We start from the raw sequence: 23,093 nt of genomic DNA on the forward strand, positions 1-23,093 counted from the left end.
TCGTACAGAAATGAAATGTCATCTGTCTCTTTACTTTCTGGCAGGCTACACTTAAATCATCCCTGATAGGTAGGAATGTTTCTGTTGTTAAAGATTTCCAATGAAGAGATTATATAGCTGTACTTGGTGAGTGTTTCAAGTGTAATACCACTGTGAAACTCTGAAGTCTTATTTTATGTTTATCCTAAATCACTAATGATATAGGGAACTTTCAATTATGTTCTCTAATGAAGAGAAAATTCTCATAGATAATACATTGAGTTAGATCATCCTCCCACGTCTTTCCTTTATCCCTGCAGTGAAATATCCTGACAAAGAAATAAGGAGTTGCTGAAGACTGACAGGCAGACTCTAGGAGGTCTCAGGGGATAGAGTTGGCAAAACCACTTTTCTCTCCACCCTTTAATACCTTCTAAAATTTCAATCAGAAGTGAGATTGAAGGAAATGCATAACTGAAAAATAACCTTTTCTTAGTCCTTTGTTAGAAAGAACTAGAATATAAATAAATCTAAATAAATAAAAATAACCTTTATCTAAAAATATGTTTTGTGGTAGATTCTTCAGTAAATGTTTGTTGAACAAATAAGGAATAAAATTTTCTAACTGCCAGGTTTTCTACAGAAATTTAGCCATAAATCACATTTTTATTGATACCCTGTATGTAAAGCACTGTGGTAAATACTATGGAAACTAAAAACAATCCCCTCTTTAAACGTTTCCCATTATACTTGGGGAAGTGTGTGTGTATACATACATGTTATGTATGCTTACACATATAAATGACTTGCATAATAGAGAATTGCTAAATATCTTGTAACATAAAAGAAGTATCAAAGCTTTAATTTGAGAAGAGAACTGTCTGGATTAAAATGAACTGAAAAGGAGGTATAGAAAGAGAAGGGGGCAAAGGTGGAATCTTAAGAGTTTAAAGGGAAATCTAAAAAAAGGATACAGAAAATGACATAAACATGAGTCTAAAGGTGTTACATATATGGCTTGTATGTGAGACAGTGAGAACCTAACTGAAGTAGAAGATTCCTATTGGAGATAAGGTTGGAAAGATAGTATACAAAATTTTGGGGGATTTTGAATGCTACTCTCAGGAATTGGATTATTTTGTCCAATAGCAGAAAGCTACTGGAAGTTATTATTTAAGGAAGTAAATTATAAAAGTGACTTAGAGAAATACATTCATGATGTGTGGGTTAGACATGGAAAACCACTATATTGAGTGCTTTTTGTGCAATGTGATGTACTTTGCAAAATTTTTTCACTTGATATTGAGAAGCCTGAGCATTTGGCTTTTGTAATAAATCTAAAAATTAAGTTATAAGAACTTGAGTTGTGATGCTAAGGCTCTATAAAAATGAAGAACGGATACAAGAGACATTGCAAAGGAAGAGTCTCTTTAGGGAGTCTCTTTAGGGGCAAACTAGATGTTGCATTTAAGAGAAGATAAGAAATAGAGTTGAGGTGGTTTAACGTAGGCAATGAGGGCAAAGATGTCACTGATATAAAAATTTAGTGTCAAGGGGCACCTGGGTGGCTCATTTGGTTAAGCATCCCGACTCTTGGTTTCAGCTCAGATCACAATTTCAGTGTCATGAGTTCAAGTCCCACATTGGGCTCTGTGCTGACAGAGTGGAATCTACTTGGTATTCTCTCTCTCCCTTTCTCTCTGCCCCTTCCCTGCTCTCTCTCTCTCTTTCTCTCTTTCAAAATAAATAAATAAACTTAAAAAAAATTGTTAATTGAGTAGCAAGATGAGAAGTAGGTTTTCAGGGAAAAATCAAAAAGTTTGATATTAGGCATGTTAAATTTGAATATAACATTTTAGGGAAGAAGTCAGAAATAAAGCTATATAATGTGTTAGGTTTTTAAGTGAATTTATAAATATTTATATTCCTAGGATGTCTAGTACCCAAACTCACACATATATATTCTTTCACATATTCATTCAGCTAACATTTAGCAATTGCCTGCCATGTTGCAGTGTAGGGGAGTGGTTAAGAACACAGACCTTGGAACAAAAGGGCCCAGTTTTTGAATCCTGACTCTACAATTGGACTAGCTATATGACCTAACTTTATTTTTAAATTTCTCATTTGTTTAAATTTTATTTTATTTTATTTAACTTTATTGTTAAAATTCTCATGTGTTTAAATTTTCTCATTTGTAAAACTGGGGATCTCATAGGGTTATCAAGAAAACTAAATAAGTTAATTTATTTTTTTTTTAATTTTTTTTTTCAATGTTTTTATTTATTTTTGGGACAGAGAGAGACAGAGCATGAACGGGGGAGGGGCAGAGAGAGGGAGACACAGAATCGGAAACAGGCTGCAGGTTCTGAGCCATCAGCCCAGAGCCTGACGCGGGGCTCGAACTCACGGACCGCGAGATCGTGACCTGGCTGAAGTCGGACGCTTAACCGACTGCGCCACCCAGGCGCCCCTAAATAAGTTAATTTAAATAAAACACCCAAAGTGCCTGGCATATAGTAAGCACTATGAAAGTGTTTGCTGTTCTTTCACCATCATCTTCACTATTACTTGCCAAGCTCTGTTGAGTACCAGATTGTAAGGATACAAAGATGAATAACAAACTTGCTCACCATCCAGTGGGGGTTACAGAGCTTGATGCACAACAGAATAAGTATTTACATGGATTTAAAATAACTTAAAGTTAATAATTTGATCTTTGTGGTCTTAAATTTTGTGAAAAATCACTATTTAATAGTATTTGTTAGAAATTATTACTATCATATAAATTATGTTTTTTTTATTTTTTTCAATGTTTATTTTTGAGAGAGAGAAGAGCACGAGTGGAGACTATCCTATAAATTGTCACGCGTAAGTGGTTTAGGCATCAAGTTATGCGGAAGGTGTTTTCTGAAAAGGTTTTATATAAACTGAATGTTGGCTAACTTTATAAATGGGATCACTGTATCATTTTAATCTCAGTATTACTCAAAGGTTATTTCTCATCAGCACTAATGTGCATAATTTTACCTTTAATTAATTTGGCCTAGAAGACCAGCCACGTTGGTCATTTTGCCTCTCTTTGTTATATCATGTTGAGGAGCAGCAGTAATTTTAAGCTACACAAGGTACTTTTTGCACAGTGATTTATTCTACATTATTATTACCAAAATATAGCAAAGATAAAACATTTGGGTTTGTCTGTCATAGAATCCATGATAGATACTCAGTCTTCTTCCTCATTGTCAGTGTTCTATATGGATGAAGCCACTGAGTTAGAATAAGGCATTTCCCTCTGAGTTCTAGTATGGCAACAGCTATGTGTTGCTCTTGGCCCATAGTGTTCAGTAAATATTTGTGGAATTGATTTGTGGGTGACATTATTTTTTGTTCTCTCCTATGTATTTATAACAGATTGCTTGCTCAAGATTTTAACAACTATTCATTCAAATGTAGGACACCTGAGGGGCTTACCAAGTTTTTACACCATGCAGCTCATTTGGAAAAACTTTAAAGCTGAAGTTATTTTAGAAGTATTAATTTGTTGATTTATTTAAGCAGAAGTAAGGTCAAAGATAAAAACTAGTCCTGAATTAACAGAGTATTTTAATACTCAGAAATTTATTTGGTCTTTTAAAAAAAATTGTTTTTAATGTTTTATTTTTGAGAGAGACAGAGACAGTGTGAGCGGGGGAGGGACTGAGAGATGGGGAGACACAGAATCTGAAGCAGGCTCCAGGCTCCAAGCTGTCAGCACAGAGCCCAATGTGGGACTCAAACTTATGAACCATGATATCATGACCTGAGCTGAAGTCGGCCACTCAACCAACTGAGCCACCCAGGAACCCCTAAAATTATTTTTGAGACTACATTGTATCTACTTTTTTTATGTTATGTGTATGTTTGTTTGTTTGTTTGTTTGTTTATGGAGGAGAGAGAGAGAAAACGAGTGGGGGGAGGGGCAGAAAGAATCCCAAGCAGGCTCTACTCTGTCAGCACAGAGCCCAATGCGGTGCTTGAACTCATGAACCATGAGATCATGACCTGAGCTGAAATCAAGAGTCAGACACTGAACCAACTGAGGCACCCAGGTACCCCCATTGTACCTACTTCTAAATTGAGACTCTTGAACAAAATACCTTTGGCCAAAAGTAAAACAATGCTTATATGTTGGATTAAAAACAGAAAAGAAAAAAGACAGCCAGCACAATGCATAGGATAAACACAGCTATTAAAGCATAAAGGATATGAATGTATAAAATATAGCACATATACAACCAAAACATAAATACCAATCCTGAATATACTACACTGAAATGATGTTGGAGTGATTAACATTACCTTCAATTTCCAAGAACTGAACTCCTCTAAGAAGCACTGTATATGAATCCTAAAAATGCATACTCTAGCTAAGAATCATGATAGCTTATGAGATTTTACAGTACCAAATACTGTATCTGTTTAATGTGGATATATATTCATTTTAATGCCAAATAATACCTCAAGATAATAATATTGAAGACACTTGAGCGCTTTCTGAATATACGTGTGTGGGTTTTTTCCGCTTTTGGTGGTAAAATATACATTAAATTTAACATTTTAACATTTTTTTAGTTGTAATAAAATACACATAAAATTTACCATCTTAGTCATTTTTAGGTGTACAGTTCAATAGTGTCCAGGGTATTCACATTGTTGTACAGCCAGTCTCCAGAATACATGTGCATTTTATAAAGTAAGGAATCCTGTAAAATACAGTCTATTAATCACAGACCTTATTTTGCACATAAGATAATTTTGTTCAAAACATGAGCATATATCTCACTAAAAAGGATTCTTTTTTGTTACATTTTTGAACAATTATATTAATGGCTTTGGTTGGGGGATGTCTCTTGATTAATAGGAGTGAGCTGAGTCGACAGAAACTTCATACCCAAGAGCTGCTTTCTCAGCTGGAAATGGCAAATGAAAAGGTAGTTGAGGTAAGATAATGACTCTCCCGGGAAGTACTTTCTGCTGCAGCTTGATACACATGTTATAGAATTTTACCTGAGCCAACTCCAAATTAATTCTACTTGGAAATGACCATACAGATGTGAGTATTCCTTGTAGAGAAATCATCCATAACCCTAAAAGTCCACATTTTATAATGTGAATAAAAGCTTTGAAAGTCAGTGATTCATCATATGTAAATGACAAAAGGTAGAGCTCTTATTTCATTTTCACCAATATAACTTGTGCAGTGTTGCAGAAAATGTGTTAAGATCCCCTTCATTTCTAAGCATGTCTAAGATTATATTTGTTAACCCATTCCTCTTATTTTGTTTTAATCCAACACAAAAGATATGTAGTAATTACTTTTGCCTACTGGAATACATTAAAATACTCCTCTAGATTAATGCTTTATTTTTTTTTAATGTTTGTTTATTTTAGAGAGACAGAGCACAAACACAGGAAGGGCAGAGACAGAAGGAGACACAGAATCCAAAGCAGCCTCCAGGTTCTGAGCTGTCAGCACAGAGCCCAGTGCAGGGGTAGAACTCACGAGCTGTGAGATCATGACCTGAGCTGAAGTCGGCCGCTTAACCAACTAAGCCACCCAGCCACTCCTAGATTAATTAATGCTTTAGAGCTAAATGCAGCAAAAGTTCACCATTTTTCTCTTTGGATCTTTAAAAAAAAAAGTTAACAATTCTAGATTATGATTAGAGCTTTCTAGAACTCTAGTTCTTCATTTGATGTTCTAATGTCAAATGTATTTATTGGAATTTCATCAATAGGCTATTATGGTCTGCTGTATTTTTGTGGCCATCTATAAAAGTCACAGTGAAATGATTACTCTCAAGTTTCAAAGCATTATAAATTGATATGAGCCATTTAGGAAACAAACAATAGCCATTAAAATACTTACTGTAGTTTTTGGGGCACCTGGGTGGCTCGGTCGGTTAAGCGTCCTACTTCAGCTCAGGTCATGATCTCACGGTCCGTGAGTTCGAGCCCCGTGTCGGGCTCTGTGCTGACCGCTCGGAGCCTGGAGCCTTTTTCAGATTCTGTGTCTCCCTCTCTCTCTGCCCCTCCCCTGTTCATGCTCTGTCTCTCTCTGTCTCAAAAATAAATAAACGTTAAAAAAAAATACTTACTGTAGTTTTTTACTTCCAGGAATCTGTACTTAAGGAAATAATTTAAAATATGAAAAAGATAAATGCAGATATTCAACACAATAATGTTAATAATATTAGAAGATCAAAAGCAACCAAAATGATCAGTTAAAAAAGAACAGTTGCATATATTATGATTTACCTAATCTAGACTGTGCCTTAACCATGGAAAATGTATGGTTAAGCATGGGAAAATGCATATTATATGTAGTCTGATGATAACCTATGAAAATGATTATTATAGATGATGGGATTTTTTCCCCCAAGTTCTTTCTAGTGTTAATGATGTACCTTTTAAATTTAAGAGTATATATTTAAATATCTTGGTAAATTGAAACAGCCAATATGGTTCTCTTCATAAAATTTCATTTTGCTTTTGGGCACAATAAAATATATAATAAGCTCATTTTAGCAATATATTGTTATTTCAGCACTTTTTATTACTAGACATGACATTCACTGTTATCACTTATATGTTAGGGTCTGGGAACGATGTAGTTCTTCATAGAAAATGTGTTTTTCTTACTATTCCTGATTAGACTGGTATTACTCTCTCAATTTAGACAGGTGCCAGAAAACTACATAACAATTCTAGTTGTACAAAACTTTTCTTTTTTCAGGCTAGTAGGTATGGAGAGCACTAGTACATTTTTTTAATTGATAATTTCTTTGAACTTGTCAGCCTGACAGCATATTATGACAGATTTATATACATGATGTCCGTATAGTTTCCTGAGGCAGCTCTAACAAATATTACAAACTTGATGGTTTAAACAACAGAAATGTATTGTCTCACAATTCTGAAGGCCAGAAGTACAAAATCAAGAAGTCAACAGGATGGGTTCCCTCTGAAGGTTCTGAGGAAGAATCTTCCATGCTTCTCTCTTACCTTCTGGTGGCTTCCAGAATTGCTTGGCTTGTAGATGGTGTTCCCCTTGTGTCTTCCTGCAGTCTTCCCCTTGTACATGTCCATGTACAAATTTTCCCTTTTTGTGAAGATACTAGGCATATTGGATTAGGATCCACCCTAAAAACCTTAAAACCTCACTTTAATCATCAGCAAAAACCCTATTTCTTTTTTTTTTTTTTTAATTTATTTTGAGAGAGAGTCCATACATGAGCAGGGGAGGGGAGAGGGGAGGGGAGAGGAAGGGGAAAGGCAGGGGAGAGGGAGAGGAGAAGGAGAGGAGAGGAGATCACCAAGCAAGCTCCATGCTCAACGTGGAGTTTTACATGGGACTCGATCTCAAAACCGTGAGATTATGACCTGAGCCAAAATCAAGAGTTGGGCACTTAACCAACTGAGCCACCCATTCCTTGAATTTTAAGTGAACTTTAAGAATGGCAATGTCTCAGGGCATCTGGGTGGCTCAGTTGGTTAAACGTTGGATTTTGGCTCAGGTCATGATCTCACAGTTCATGAGTTTGAGCCCTGCATCAAGCTCTGTGGTGACAGCTCAGAGTCTGGAGCCTGCTTGGGATTCTGTGTCTGCCTCTCTCTCTGCCTCTCCCCTGCTCGAACTCTCTCTCTCTCTTTCTGTCTCTTTCTCTCTCTCCCTCTCTCTCTCTCTCAAAAATAAATAAACATTTAAAAAAAGTAAAAGAATGGCAATGTCGCAGTGTCTCTAGAAGCTTGCTGTAGCATAGTAGTTACTTTTTACTTTGAGAGAGACAGTATGAATGGGGGAAGGGCAGAGAGTAGGGGGAAGAGAGAGAATCCCAAGCAGGTTCTGCACTGTCAGCACAGAGCCCAATAAGGGCTTGAACCCATGAAACTGCGAGATCGTGACCTGAGCCCAAATGGAGTCAGATGCTTAACCGACTGAGCCACCCAGGTGCCCCTGTAGCATAGTAGTTCTAAATGCACCAGCAAACAGCATCAACACCAACTAAGAACTTGGTAGGAGTACATATTCTCACAACTCATCCCATCCTACTGAAGTTTTAGTTGTGAGGCCCAACAGCCTGTGTTTTCAAACTCCAGGTGATTCTGAAGCAGTGATCTAGCGTCTCAAGGGTAATGTCATATATTGAAAGTCTTGTTCTTAACCTCTGATTCACTTTCTTTGGTAACATGTAGAGGGGGAAAAGAACAATTTAGTCAAAGTATAATTTTAAAAACTATTAATGTGGGGGCGCCTGGGTGGCGCAGTCGGTTGGGCGTCCGTCTTCAGCCAGGTCACGATCTCGCGGTCCGTGAGTTTGAGCCCCGCGTCAGGCTCTGGGCTGATGGCTCAGAGCCTGGAGCCTGTTTCCAATTCTGTGTCTCCCTCTCTCTCTGCCCCTCGCCCGTTCATGCTCTGTCTCTCTCTGTCCCAAAAATAAATAAACGTTGAAAAAAAAAAAAAACTATTAATGTGGAGATCTATCTTTGCATTTTATAAGGGGTAAAATGATATTCAGATTTTTATCCAAATCAGCCAGGAGAAGGTCAAACTTTCACTCTTCACAGATGACATGATACTTTATATGAAAAACCCAAAAGATTCCACCAAAAAACTGCTAGAATTGATTCATGAATTCAACAAAGTTGCAGGATATAAAATCAACGCACAGAAATCGGTTGCATTCCTATACACCAACAATGAAGCGACAGAAAGAGAGATCAAGGAATCGATCCGATTTACAGTTGCACCAAAAACCATAAAATACCTAGGAATAAATCTAACCAAAGAGGTGAAAAATCTATACACTGAAAACTATGGAAAGCTTATGAAAGAAATTGAGGAAGATACAAAAAAATGAAAGAAGATTCCATGCTCCTGGATAGGAAGAACAAATATTTTTAAAATGTCGATACTATCCAAGCAATCTACATATTCAATGCAATCCCTATCAAAATAACACCAGCATTCTTCACAGAGCTAGAACAAACAATCCTAAAATTTGTATGCAACCAGAAAAGACCCCGAATAGCCAAAGCAATCTTGAAAAAGAAAACCAAAGTAGGAGGCATCACAATCCCAGACTTCAAGCTATACTACAAAGCTGTAATCATCAAGGTACTGGCACAAGAACAGACACTCAGATCAATGGACTAGAATAGAGAACCCAGAAATGGACCCACAAACATATGGCCAACTAATCTTCAACAAAGCAGGAAAGGATATCCAATAGAATAAAGACAGTCTGTTCAGCAACTAGTGCTGGGAAAACTGGACAGCGACATGCAGAAGAATGAACCTGGACCACTTTATTACACCATACACAAAAATAAACTCAAAATGGATGAAAGACCTCAATGTAAGACAGGAAGCCATCAAAATCCTCGAGGAGAAAGCAGGCAAAAACCTCTTTGATCTTGTCCACAGCAACTTCTTACTCAACATGTCTCTGGAGGCAAGGGAAACAAAAGCAAAAATGAACTACTGGGACCTCATCAAAATAAAAAGCTTCTGCACAGCAAAGGAAACAATCAGCAAAACTAAAAGGCAACCAACAGAATGGGAGAAGATATTTGCAAATGACATATCAGAGAAAGAGTTAGTATCCAAAATCTATAAAGAACTTATCAAACTCAACACCCAAAAAACAAATAATCCAATGAAGAAATGGGCAAAAGACATGAATAGACACTTCTCCAAAGAAGACATCCAGATGGCCAACTGACATGAAAAAGTGCTCAACGTCACTCATCATCAGGGAAATACAAATCAAAACCACAATGAGATGCCACCTTATACCTGTCAGAATGGCTAACATTAACAACTCAGGCAACAACAGATGTTGGCGAGGATGAGGAGAAAGAGGATCTCTTTTTCATTGTTGGTGGGAATGCAAGTTGGTACAGCCACTCTGGAAAACAGTATGGAGGTTCCTCAAAATAAAAATAGAACTACCCTTCAACCCAGCAATTGCACTATTAGGCATTTATCCAAGGGATACAGGGATGCTGTTTCGAAGGAACACATGCACCCCCATGTTTATAGCAGCACTATCAACAATAGCCAAAGTATGGAAAGAGCCCAAATGTCCATCGATGGATGAATGGATAAAGAAGAAGTGGTATATGTATACAATGGAGTATTACTCGGCAATGAAAAAGAATGAACTCTTGCCATTTGCAACTACGTGGATGGAACTGGAGGGTATTATGCTAAGTGAAATTAGTCAGAAAAAGAGAAAAATCATATGATTTCACTCATATGAGGACTTTAAGAGACAAAACAGATGAACATAAGGGAAGGGAAACAAAAATAATATAAAAATGGGGAGGGGGGACAAAACAGAAGAGACTCATAAATATGGGGAACAAACTGAGGGTTACTAGAGGGGGTGTGGGAGGGGGGATGGGCTAAATGGGTAAGGGGCACTTAGGAATCTACTCCTGAAATCATTGTTGCACTATATGCTAACTAACTTGGATATAAATTTTAAAAAATAAAAAATGATATTCAGATTTTGTATTGATAATTCCACAAAACCTTTCAATGTCACATACGGATTTTTAACTTGTTTACTTTATATTTCCCCTTAACAGAATGAAAAACTAATTCTAGAGCATCAAGAAAAAGCCAACAGACTTCAAAGGCGTCTAAGTCAGGCAGAACAGAGGGCGGCTTCAGCTTCCCAGCAGGTAGGGAGCTTCCTCATTATCCCTGGTTAGTAAATAGTCTGAGTAGATCAAAGATAAGTAAAGTTCCTCAAAAGCTCCCAGAGAACTAGTAGTTTTATTTTTACTTGATTAAACTGTTTAAAATTAGTCTTTTTAATGTTTGAGATTGAAATAATAAACTTTAAAAACAGAAATAAACATGGTCTCCTAAACTGACACCAAAATCTAGACCTCTGCTGCCAGATTGGTAGCCACTAGGCCTCAGCAGCTGTTTTAATTTAAATTAATTATTAAAATTAAATAAATTACAATTTGAAAACCTCATTAACACTGGCTGGATTTCAGATGCTCCTATGTAACTATGGTTCTCATATTGGACAGCATAAATAGAACTCAATGATCACAAAAAGTTCTCTTGGACAGCACTGTTCTAGAATTTTGTTCGAAGCATGTATCACTGACAGATTTGTAAGTAGAAAACATCACTTTGAGTGTAATGCTTCAAACTGCAGTAACTTTGTTTTTATTGTAGTTTTAAATGGAAAATTTTACTTGGCCTATAGGTTACCTTCATTTAATGTGCATTTGTATATAACCATATAAATCTAAAATACTGTCTGAGAGTTATCCATTGGGAAATAGACTAGAAATGCAGAACATCAATAAAATACAAAGGGGTAATTACTCATAATTTATGCACATCATATAAAGGAAATGCACCATTTGTTCTAAAGTAGGAGCAATAGTACCTCCTATTAGGAACAATGTGAGATCATTTAGTGATTATAAAGATAGGCTGGAAACCGTTTAGATAGATAGATGGATAGATATAGATAGGCAGAGAAACCAAGTTACTACATTATTAATTACATTTGTTTATAAAAACTGTTTCAATCAGGGGTGCCTGGGTGGCTCAGTCAGTTAAGCGTCCGACTTCAGCTCAGGTTTGATCTCATGGTTTGTAAGTTCGAGCCCCACATTGGGCTCTGTGCTGACAGCTCGGAGCCTGAAGCCTGCTTCGGATTCTGTGTCTCCCTCTCTCTGTTCCTCCCCGACTCACTCACTCACTCTCTCTCTCTCTCTCTCTCAAAAATAAAGATTAAAAAAATTTTTTTTAAACTGTTTCAATCAAAATTAATATGTACAGATATTACAGCATTTCATAATAGTAAAGCAGCTCTAAATACTCATTGAATTCAGTTTATGTATGTGATATTTGTAGATTTTTTTTTTAATCTACTTCTGATTTGAACATGGCATGGCATTTAAGAAAATGCAGTAATTTGCCCTTCTGTTCTCCTCTCTCTCGAAAGTAATTAGAGGGGCGCCTGGGTGGCTCAGTCAGTTAAGCGTCCGACTTCGGCTCAGGTCATGATCTCACAGTTCGTGAGTTCGAGCCCCGCGTCGGGCTCTGTGCTGACAGCTCAGAGCCTGGAGCCTGCTTCACATTCTGTGTCTCCCTCTCTCTCTGCCCCTTCCCTGCTCATGCTCTGTCTCAAAAATAAATAAACATTAAAAAAAAAAAGTAATTAGAGCTTTACCAAATAAACTTATGAACTTACGAATGAATGTAGTAAGTTATTAATCATTCAAGAAACCATTGTTTTGGGTGTCCCGGGCAGTAACTTAAGAGTGGATGTTTTAGTGTCAGGCAAATAGCCTGGTGCCATTAAGTAGCCATGTGATTTGGGACAATTTCAACTTTTCTAAGCCTCAGTTTCTTCATGTTTGATGTAGTGTAATAACACCTCCCTTACAGAGTTATTGAAAGATCGAAAAGATTAACACATATAAACACTTAGTATAATCATTAAGTGGTAAGTATTTAGTTATATAAGAAATTAAATTTCTATATCACAGTCTTTAAATCTTCAAGTTTACCTTTTTTAAAGAATATGGTAAAGAAAATGCCTACTTAAAATTAACTACCTTAAGTTCTATAGTAAAAAGAGTACAGTTACAGAACCTTAACTGGATAATCCAGTTTGGCAGCTAGTTTAGTCTCCCTCCTGACAGAATTAAACCCAAACAGTACAACACTGATTTTTCTTCTGTGATTTAAACTCTCTAATGACAGACATTTCACCATTCTCTTTATGAGATTTTTTTTAATGTTATGTCAGTAACCACTTTACAGTTTTTTTCCTTAAGCTTTTCTCCTTCCATCCCATTTTCATTTGGAGATGAAAAGTAATCATTGAGCATTCTCCCCATCCACAGAAAGGAATTTATACCCTGGAATTAATTTTTGTTCTGTTTTAAATGAGTTCAAGTTATAAACTTCCTTTCTTTAGACATATTCGGCTGTTTAAATCTTTATCTTTGCTTTCTCTGGATTCTAATTTTCCCAGTTTCCCCTAAAAACTGGAAACTGCAATTAGAAAGACTACCCTGCTAAGGGCCTGATATTTAATGAAAGAAAGGAGTTGAAGAATTACTATTTCCTCTACTGTGTACATCATACTTACCAGTGCAGCCCAATGTCATGCATAAGCCCTGCATTGTACTGAACCCTCCATGTTCTAAATGTGCTATTCTGATGAACTTTTTCTGTACATTCTTCATCCATCTTTGGACTGTGGTTATATGTTCTAAATGTATCAGTCTAAACTAATGAAAGCCCTACTGTGTTCTCTTGACCATAAAATCAGCGTGGTGAAGCCTTTCTAAGCAAGAACACAAAACCTAAAAACTATGAAAAGAAATTAATAAATGTGAACCATGTAAAATTTCAAATATCTGCATTTTAAAAAGCCATAGTCAATGAAAAATTGAGAAAAATATCTGCAATACATGTGACAAAAGCAGTATCTTTTATATAAAGAGTGACTAAGTCAACAAAAAGTACAACGTACAACAAAGAAAACATATTTGCAGAAAAGGGAAGACAGATGGCTTTTAAACATCTAAAAAGATACTCATCCTCATTCATAAGACAAATACAGGATTAAACCATAATTGCATACCATTTTTCACCATTTCATGATCATGTCAGATCATGAAGTTTGTTAATACATTAAGCTGGCACTTCTGTACATCACTGATATAAATGTGTATTGGTGCAGTCTCTTTGGAGCCCAGTTTGGCAGTATCTCTCAAAAATTGTAATGTATATATAACCTTTGACCCAGTCGTTCTATGAGTTTATTCTGCCCGTGGTGTACTTGCACCTTGGCAAGTCTGCAAGGAAACATGTAAAAATAGTAATTGCAACATTGCCTATAATTTTAATAGAGTCAAAGCCATCTAAATGCCCATCAATAGAAAGCCAGTTAAATTATGGAGTATCCATACCAGGATACTGTTTGCCACTGTTAAGAAGAATAAAGTAGATCTCACACGGAGCTATTTGTAAGGTAGATCATTCAGAAGGAAAAAAAAAAGATAAAACGTATATATAGCCCTTTATCATTTTTTTAAATAAAAAGGCGTGAGGAAATACATCCATCTATTCTCATTTAGAATGTATTTCTAGGGGCGCCTGGGTGGCGCAGTCGGTTAAGCGTCCGACTTCAGCCAGGTCACGATCTCGCGGTCTGTGAGTTCGAGCCCCGCGTCAGGCTCTGGGCTGATGGCTCAGAGCCTGGAGCCTGTTTCCGATTCTGTGTCTCCCTCTCTCTCTGCCCCTCCCCCGTTCATGCTCTGTCTCTCTCTGTCCCAAAAATAAATAAACGTGGGGAAAAAAAAATGTATTTCTAGAAATAGAAAACGGAAGTAGTGGTTGTATCTGGTAAGAGGGCTATAGAATGAAGGACAGCAGTAAGAAGACTTTTTTATGATGTATATACTCTGTGGTACTGTTAGATATCTTTCCAGGTGTGTATAATGTCAACTCCAGTTGATATTTAAAGACTATTTTCCTATTAGACCTTTCTTACCATGACTTACCATCTTCTCATTACCAACCTTGTATTGTGCTGGCTCACACTTAGTTTGTATTTTACCCACTTTTCTAATTAGCTTTTATGTAGATATTTTTCATTCATCTGTGAAATATGTTTTGGAATTCTAAGTACTGTGTATCATTCTGAGCTATGGAATGCTGTATTTGACATGCATATCTCTAGAGTAATACAGGTATTTTAAAGACTCAAGAGTAAAATAGAAAGGAACACAAAAAATGACCTCTTCCAGGACCCCTTCCAGTCAGATTATTTGCAATAATTGTAAGTTGTGATGCATTATACTTTGTATTAGTGTAAGATTTTCCATAGAAAAAGTAACTACTTACTGATTGTCTATTTTAATTGCAGCTCAGTGTGATTACAGTGCAGAGAAGAAAAGCAGCCTCCATGATGAATCTGGAAAATATTTAAAAATATTCATAGTTCACTCTCAGAACTTTAGAATTGGGAAAACTGTTCGACTAGAAGTGTATTGAAATGGTAAAAACCCATAGAGAATGGTTAAGGCTTGTGTCGTTTTGCAGAAGCATTTTCCATTCTGTTTTGAGGGCTATGGAAAACAGAACAATGACAGCTTCCTGTAAGTAAAGAAAATATAACCATATATTGAGCTTCAGTGGAGAATAAAGCCAGCTGAGAAGAATTCATTGCCTTCATCAACGTGTCTATTTTTTAATTCTCCCTTCCTTCCTTTGGAAAAGCATAATAATTTTTAAGCTATACTAATCATGAGAAAGACAATGCTAGAATTTTAATATTTCAGGTTCCATGATTTGAGAATTTTACACCTAATTGTTACTAACTCACTTTTTAAGTTCCCAAGTATCCATTTTATTATAAACTCATAAATGTAATAAATTATGCACTTTCTAAAATGATGCAGTCATGTATTTTAATGTATAATTGTAGTGATTCATTTTTAATTTACACGATTTCCAGTTTTTATCAAATATTTATATTTAAGAATTTGGGAGGTTTTGTTTTTGTTTTGCTATTACTCAAAGCAGTACTAACAATAAATTCTGAGAATGCATGGGCATTGAATATTGCAGCCTAGTTGATTTTCATAGGTCTAGTTGATTTTCATAGGTCCATGTAGTTAGCTATTCTCTGCTTCTGGTTTGAACTTGGTACACCCTGCTTTCTGGTGATTACAGCACATGAGTTTGCATCTGGTTAACAAGTTAGGAAACTGCTGCAGTAGTCCAGATAAAGGATAATGAATTGAGTTTGAAGTGACATGAAAACATTCATGTGTAAATATTCACCCAGGCAGTCAGAAGCTTAGGACTGGCTCTAACAAACAGATAGAAATGGGGTCTTTGGCATGGTGCTGAGAATTGAAGCACCATGGGGTGTAGGAGCTTGCCTTGGGACTTTATGGGATGTGGCTACCTCTTTCCGTCCATTTCTTTTGCTCTAGCTCTGATGGTGGCCTTCTTTTACTTCTGTCAACACATCATCCTGCCTCCCCACAGGATTTCTTTGTATACTTTGCCATCTGCACATTCTTCAGATCACTACTCAAATATCCCTGCCTCAGAGAGCCTTCCAGCCTCCAGACTAGATTAGGTCCCCTTGTACTTCTCGTAATAGTGTGCTGTATTTTTGATTCATAGCACTTGGGAAAATTTGTAATTAACTTTTTGAAATTTTTTAATATCCACTCCAACAGTCCGCAAACTCCTTGAGAGCAGGATTCATGTCTGCTCCCCTTCATTGTACTCTTAGTACTCAGCATAGTAGTTTCTGGCACACGGAGGGTATTCAATAACTGTTCAAATTCTGAAAAATAATTTTTAAGGACAGGACCTTAGAAGATATCTTCATTTGTTGAATGAGCTCAGGGAGAGGAGTCATTGAAGGAGACTAAATAGGAACAATGAGAGGGCTATAACCAAGAGAATCCAGTATGATTCTCTAAAGAAAACTAAAGGAGGGCCAGGACTAAAGGAGGGGACAAGTGGTTGCTAGTGTCAAATTCGGTGGTGATATGAAATAGTACAAGTATGATAGTTAAATGATAATTAGGCACTTAGCTTCTTTTCATTTTCTAGGAATTTTTCATTTGGTTCTCTAATGTGAATTCCTTCCTATGTCACTCACAGAGTAATTTCCATGTTAAGAGTTATGTTCAGGGGCGCCTGGGTGGCGCAGTCGGTTAAGCGTCCGACTTCAGCCAGGTCACGATCTCGCGGTCCGTGAGTTCGAGCCCCGCGTCGGGCTCTGGGCTGATGGCTCAGAGCCTGGAGCCTGTTTCCGATTCTGTGTCTCCCTCTCTCTCTCTGCCCCTCCCCCGTTCATGCTCTGTCTCTCTCTGTCCCAAAAATAAATAAACGTTGAAAAAAAAAAATTTAAAAAAAAAAAATTATGTTCATATTCATGTTTATAGAATATAAAATTTATTCTTAAAAACTTTTAATTAGAGAAGATGTTAGAATTATACAAGAAAGATGAGACTGTAGGAGGAAGCACTTCAGAAATGAACATTATAGACAAATGGAATCTGATTATCATCCTTTCTCAAAAAGAAAATCGAACTTCCCAGACTCATTTCCTCAAGGTAATCTTTCAGTGTAAGCACTTTCTCCAAACTTTGGCCATGGGCACCTACTCTTTACCTTTTAAAATCGATAACCCTCTCTCCAGTTGGATCTCCTTGAATACTTAGATATTCTCCAAGTAAAGGATAGGCTACTAGTCAGACAATAGGCCTTTCTTACCTCTGCTGAATTCAAACAGACTTAAGCTAGGTTTACCAACAGAACTGAACATGCGTGGTTATTTTTCTTTCAGAAAAGTTTGTTAGCTAATGATTTCAATGTAAAAATGTAGTGGAATTTTTGACATTTCTCATATTGGTCAGTCAGTCTTGCCTTCATTTACAGAGACATTATCATTTTTCTGTGAACTGTATTTTAGGCGATAGGGGAAATGAATAGGAAAGAGTGAAAAGAAATGATGTAAATCTGAAATTAAGGACAACACAGCTAGTTCATTTTATTTATTCATATTTCTTTATTTGTGTCTCCCTGAGGAAGAAAAGAGATATGATTACCTCTTCTTCCTTTTGTATACAAATATGCAAATTGGGGCAGCCAACAATCTTCTAATTTCTCCTCTGGTATGAGCACTGTAACTACCCCAAATATGGGAGAACATTAGCAACAATTCAGCCATTCGTTTATTCAGCAAATATGAATATTTCATAGCTACACAGTCTGCCAAGCCAACTCGCAGACAAATCAAGGAAGAATGAAAAAATACTTTAAACATTTTAGTATAAATTCTGTTCTTTAACCATAATGTATTTCATCGGTTTTTCCAGAATAGCAAATCTGTAATGGGCTTTTTTACAAACATTTTAATCAAAAATAATGATTAGGTTTTCTTAGTTTATTTAAAAATGTATATATACATATAGATATGTGCACAGTGAGGGGACAGACACTGAAATACCCCACTGTGAGGTATGAAATCTGTCCCTCACCAGCCCTTAAAACATGTACAAATATGTGCCTTTCAAGCAGTGTTAACATTCTTAGTATTTATATAGAAACTAAACAAATATGTATATACTTAAAAAAAAAACATAGGATGGGAAGGCATCTTTAAGGTATTTTTTTTTACAACACTGGCACCCACCCAGCTACCGAGAAAACAATCTACACTAAGTGGTTTTGTAGCCCAAGGGTTCACCACAAAACATGCACATGTGCCCCACATTCCGGTAGACACCCCCATGTACTAGCTCTAACACCACTCTCATTTCTTCCATTCAAGTATATTGGAATGTAAGCATGTGAGAATGACATTATGGAGCTAACTTTGTATTTTCTCTAGCTTCTTTCTAAATATACATTCTTAAAGTTCACTGCTTTATTTTTAGAGAACAGATTAGTGCTGTTACCCTGCACCTCTGTCTAAATGCACTGGGGCTGGAGGGGGTGGGGGTACTCTCCCTTGAGATGGGCCAGTCAACTTTCCAACAGTCTGACCATTAGTCTGACCTTCCTTACCTTACCTTAATGTGCCTTCCTGCCTTAGTTCTACCTTGTGCATCAAAGTCTAAACCATCTTACAAGTGGCAGGTCTTCAGCCTTTTGAAAATAATCTTCATGTTCTGCCTGCACGTAAATAAACATCCCCATTTCCTCAGAGGAGTTGGTTTTGAGTCCTTTTGCCAGCCACCCACTGGTCTCTGAAAGTGCTCTGATTTTCACATATGCTTCTTCATTCATTCAGTAAATATTTATTGAGCACCTTCTTTTTACACCAGGCATGCTTGGGATTTATCAGTCTTATGCCCAGAACCAAAAATTATATTCAAGGTGTAAAAAACTACTCCCTTGTTCTGAATCATGACTGAGAGAGAGGTGGGAGAAGCGTAAGTGATACCTACCGAAGTGTGGGGGAAAAACATGTATTAGAACCTCCAGGGGACGGATGTGGTTCAAACCACATACCCTTCCCCTTTTCCCAACCCCCAAAATAGTCTGACATGGTCTCTTATGGAAACATGCTTTGAGAGTTATTATAGTGATTCTTGGATATGTACCTGTAATTTCTCATTAGTATTTAGAATGAGAAAAAAAGTATTCTACAATGTGTACTTCCATTAATGCCACTTAAAATCATGTTAGCTTTTTTGGAATTTGAATTTCAGTGTTGGAAATGTTGAGCATATTGTTAACTAAAATCTTCACTTTTCCAAAGGTTTCGTTGCTGAGCTAAATCTTTGCTCCAGAAGCCAGACTGGTCATTCATCCCTTTTAAATTTTATTATGTCATGACAGTGTGCTGAGGTCATTTTAGCTCCAATTCTGTCATCCAGTTTGTTACCTGTAAGCATAGGGACCATGTCTGCTTTATTTTTAGTGCTATGTTTCTCGCACCCATGACAACTTTTTATTTACGATGATGCCATCTATAGGTTTGGTAAACATACCACCCATATTTTCATGAAAATCATGAAAAAAAAAAAAAAAACTAGACAGATGTGAGTGCAGTTGGTCTCTTAGAACACACCAGCTCCCAGCTCCCATAATGTATAATTAATCAGGATCATGGGGCCTGGTTATTCAGCCCATTTTTAATCTGGCCTGTTTGCTGCTTCTTCACCATCACAAAAACATCAAGAAATACCCACTCTTCTGTCCAGAGAAAGTTTGTTTATGCTACAACTGTCATACTTCCCAGACCTCATCCAGTAATCCTATCCAAGAAGAAAATTTATTCCGATAGATTTCTTTTTAGTAAATCCATGTAGCTGCCTAGTAATCACTATTTTTTTAATGTTCATTTAAAACCCTTGAAGCCTTTAATATGGCATCATGGAACTTTTTGTTCAATATTTTCATCCTATTTTCAAAGAATAAAATCAGAGCAAAATATGTATACAAAGTCTGTTCGCACTTAGATTTGTAAATATTAAAAATGTGATACTAGCACCTCCTTTCATATAAACGGTAGGGGGAGAAAAGAGAATGAGAAAAGTTTTGTTTCTACAAATAACCGAAAGAATACATTGGGGAATCTTTCCCTGGATCTACAATAATCATGATGATCTGTATGAATAATGTCTATTTATTGAGCACCTATCATATGTAAGACATTGTGCTGGCATTTTGCATTTATTACCTTATATAATTCAACAGACTTGCTAGTTAGGTATTACTCCCTTTCCAAAGGTATCATAAAAGTTAAGTAACTTGCTTCAACTAGTCATAAGTACTCAGAGTGAGTAAATGCCTTTCAAACATCACGTTTTAAAATATCATGCTTGTTTTGACACAGGAAATCATACAGTATGACATCAACCACTTTACAATTGCTAAACAATTTAACATATTTAAGCCTTTTTGGTAGATACACTTTTTTTGGTGAAATGGTTATCACCCATTAAAGAAAAATGAAAACCTTCAAAAGAGGTAGCCAGCCGACTAATTATATAACTTCCCTTGCTTAGGTCTCTATCTGTTTTCCACCAAAGTTACTGGACTTTTTTTTAGCCAGTTTCAAGTTTTGAAAAAATTACAAAATCCCACCAGATATGAAGGTGCTTTTCCTAAGAAATTTTCTATGTAATGCACGTAATCTGACAATCTCTTGAAGGTTTCCAGATGTAATCAGTGGTAACAATTTCACCCCCAAAAAAGTGTCATGTCTACCAAGTTGCTACCAAAAAATCTTAAACGTTAAATTGTTTAGCAGTTATAAAGTGATTGATACAGTCTTGCATGCCTTCCTGTGTCAAAACAAGAGCATGGGATTTTAAGTTTATTTGAGAGAGATACAGTGTGTGTGGGAGGGGCAAAGAGCAGGGAGAGAATCCCAAGTAGTGGGCATACAGCCAGATGAGGGGCTCGAACTCACAATGATCACATGTGAGATCATGACCTGAGCTGAAATCAAGATGTGGTTGCTTAACCGACTAAGCCACCCAGGCGCCCTAAGCATGGTATTTTAAAGCGTGATGTTTGAGGGGCGCCTGGGTGGCGCAGTCGGTTAAGCGTCCGACTTCAGCCAGGTCATGATCTTGCGGTCCGTGAGTTCGAGCCCCGCGTCGGGCTCTGGCCTGATGGCTCAGAGCCTGGAGCCTGTTTCCGATTCTGTGTCTCCCTCTCTCTCTGCCCCTCGCCCGTTCATGCTCTGTCTCTCTCTGTCCCAAAAATAAATAAACGTTGAAAAAAAAAAAAAATTAAAGCGTGATGTTTGAAAGGTATTTACTCACTTTGAGTAAGTACTTGGGAATAGTTGAAGCAAAGATATGATCACAGAAATTTAATACGAAAAAGAGAAGCTCAAACAATTCAAACAGTAAAGTTGGAACAGAGCCATAATTAGGAAGAAAAGAAGGAAAGTGCCCTTTGAGGCTGCTATGTGGCGGGGAAGGGAAACACCAGAGAAAAAATTTGCTTCATAAATTGTATCATACTGGTAATGAAATTAGAACCATCAGCCAGATTAGTGGATAAAATAACCACAATTAGCCCATAATTATAAATACACTATTTCAAACAGCCATATGTAAGCCAAGGAATAGTGAGAATATCAGGATACACTAGTGATCCATTAGGAATGACTTTGCTATTAGGAATGACTTCACTATTTAATTTGGCATTGCTTGATTTATTCATTTCTGCATTTGATCTTTGCCAAAAGACTGAGAAGGACTTATTTCTAAAAAATAACCAGATTTTACTGTACTTTATATCACAAAATTACCAATTGCAAAGTTTTGCATAGAATCAGTTTGAAAAGTCTTAAGACATTAGTCTTAATTCCAGATTCATCATCAAGAAACTATGTAACTTTAAATAATTCTCTTTAAGTTTCCAAGCAGTGTGTTAGGACACAGAATTAAGTTTCTGATAGCAATGTTATTTTCTTTGATCCTATATGCATAGATTTTACCTGTAAATATGTTTGTGTTACATAAATGTACACGTATGAAGCAAAACTAATTCCATTCGATTCAGGAACTGACTGACCACAAGCCTACTGTTGCTCATCCTCCATTAGGTTATGTGCAGGTATTCATCCAGCACATGAACATAATGTTTTAGGCCAAGATTATTAGTTTTACTTTATAGAAACTCATTGAACCAAAGTTCACATATATAATCCTCAGTGAACTCAAGAACACAAGAACTACTTGATGTGAACTATTTTTATATTCTGAGAGACAGTAGAGCCCAAGGAGCTGAGTTGTAGTCTGGCTGGGATTAACTCCCAGCTCTACCACCAACTGACCTTGAGCAAATTGTGCCCCTGTTTCCTCATCTGCCAATTAGATAATAGTGCCTACCTCACATGTTGTGAGCAAAGTAATATGCATAAAATACAGACCAGTGTCAGCCATTTGATAAATGCTTTGTAATTACCTGCAGAAGTCTGAAGGGTCCACTGAAGGCTATGTGGAATGACAGCATCAGTTTTTATTGCAGGTTACCACTGTGTAAATGGCATTATCAAGGCTGTAGCTAGTTGGGGGAGGGATTAATTTCAGCAAGACTGGAGTCAAGGAAACCAGCTAAGAGGCTGCTGCAATAATCCGGGCAAGAAATGATGAGACTTAAACTATACGGCAGGTGGTGGTGGGATTGAGAGAAGTGAAAAATAACTGCTGCGTATGCATCTGGTGACCCGGATCACCATTTGGCTGTGGGAGTTGACGGAAGGACTCACAAAGGACTCCCAGGTTTCAGGCTTGGATGACATTCTCTAAGGCAGGATAGGGAAAAGGAGGCATTCCAAAATCTCAAGTGCCTGCATGCATCCAAGAGGAAATGCCCAGGAAGCAGTCCATTGGAACTCAGGAAGAGCTGGATTGCAGAGACCTCAAACTCGGCAGCAAAGAGAATAGTTGAAGTCAAGGAAGTAGATGACAGGTTTGCTTTTTTCCTCTTTTTCAATGACCAGGCAATTGAAGCTCTTCTACCCCAGACTAGAACACATCACCTAATGCAGTTCTGAGCATTAAAAGGAAATCAC

The 23,093-nt window shown here is 36.9% G+C and overlaps 1 protein-coding gene across 6 annotated transcripts in view; it reads left to right on the plus strand.

Moving 5' to 3' along the window:
• SCLT1 (sodium channel and clathrin linker 1) overlaps nt 1-23,093 on the plus strand; it is a 226,190-nt gene extending 203,097 nt beyond the window's left edge. For 3 of the 6 annotated variants that reach the window (XM_030313072.1, XM_030313074.1, XM_030313075.1), the window contains 3 exons: nt 4,883-4,961; nt 10,618-10,713; nt 14,946-15,240. In XM_030313072.1, the coding sequence (XP_030168932.1) occupies nt 4,883-4,961; nt 10,618-10,713; nt 14,946-15,008 (238 nt within the window). In that variant the 3' untranslated portion in view covers nt 15,009-15,240. Of the gene's footprint in view, nt 1-4,882; nt 4,962-10,617; nt 10,714-14,945; nt 15,241-23,021 lie in introns of those variants that run through there. The other 3 variants (XM_030313073.1, XR_003968348.1, XR_003968349.1) reach the window with 3 other exon arrangements.

Source organism: Lynx canadensis, chromosome B1 (genome assembly GCF_007474595.2).
Source record: "Lynx canadensis isolate LIC74 chromosome B1, mLynCan4.pri.v2, whole genome shotgun sequence".
Classification (NCBI taxonomy): Eukaryota; Metazoa; Chordata; class Mammalia; order Carnivora; family Felidae; genus Lynx; species Lynx canadensis.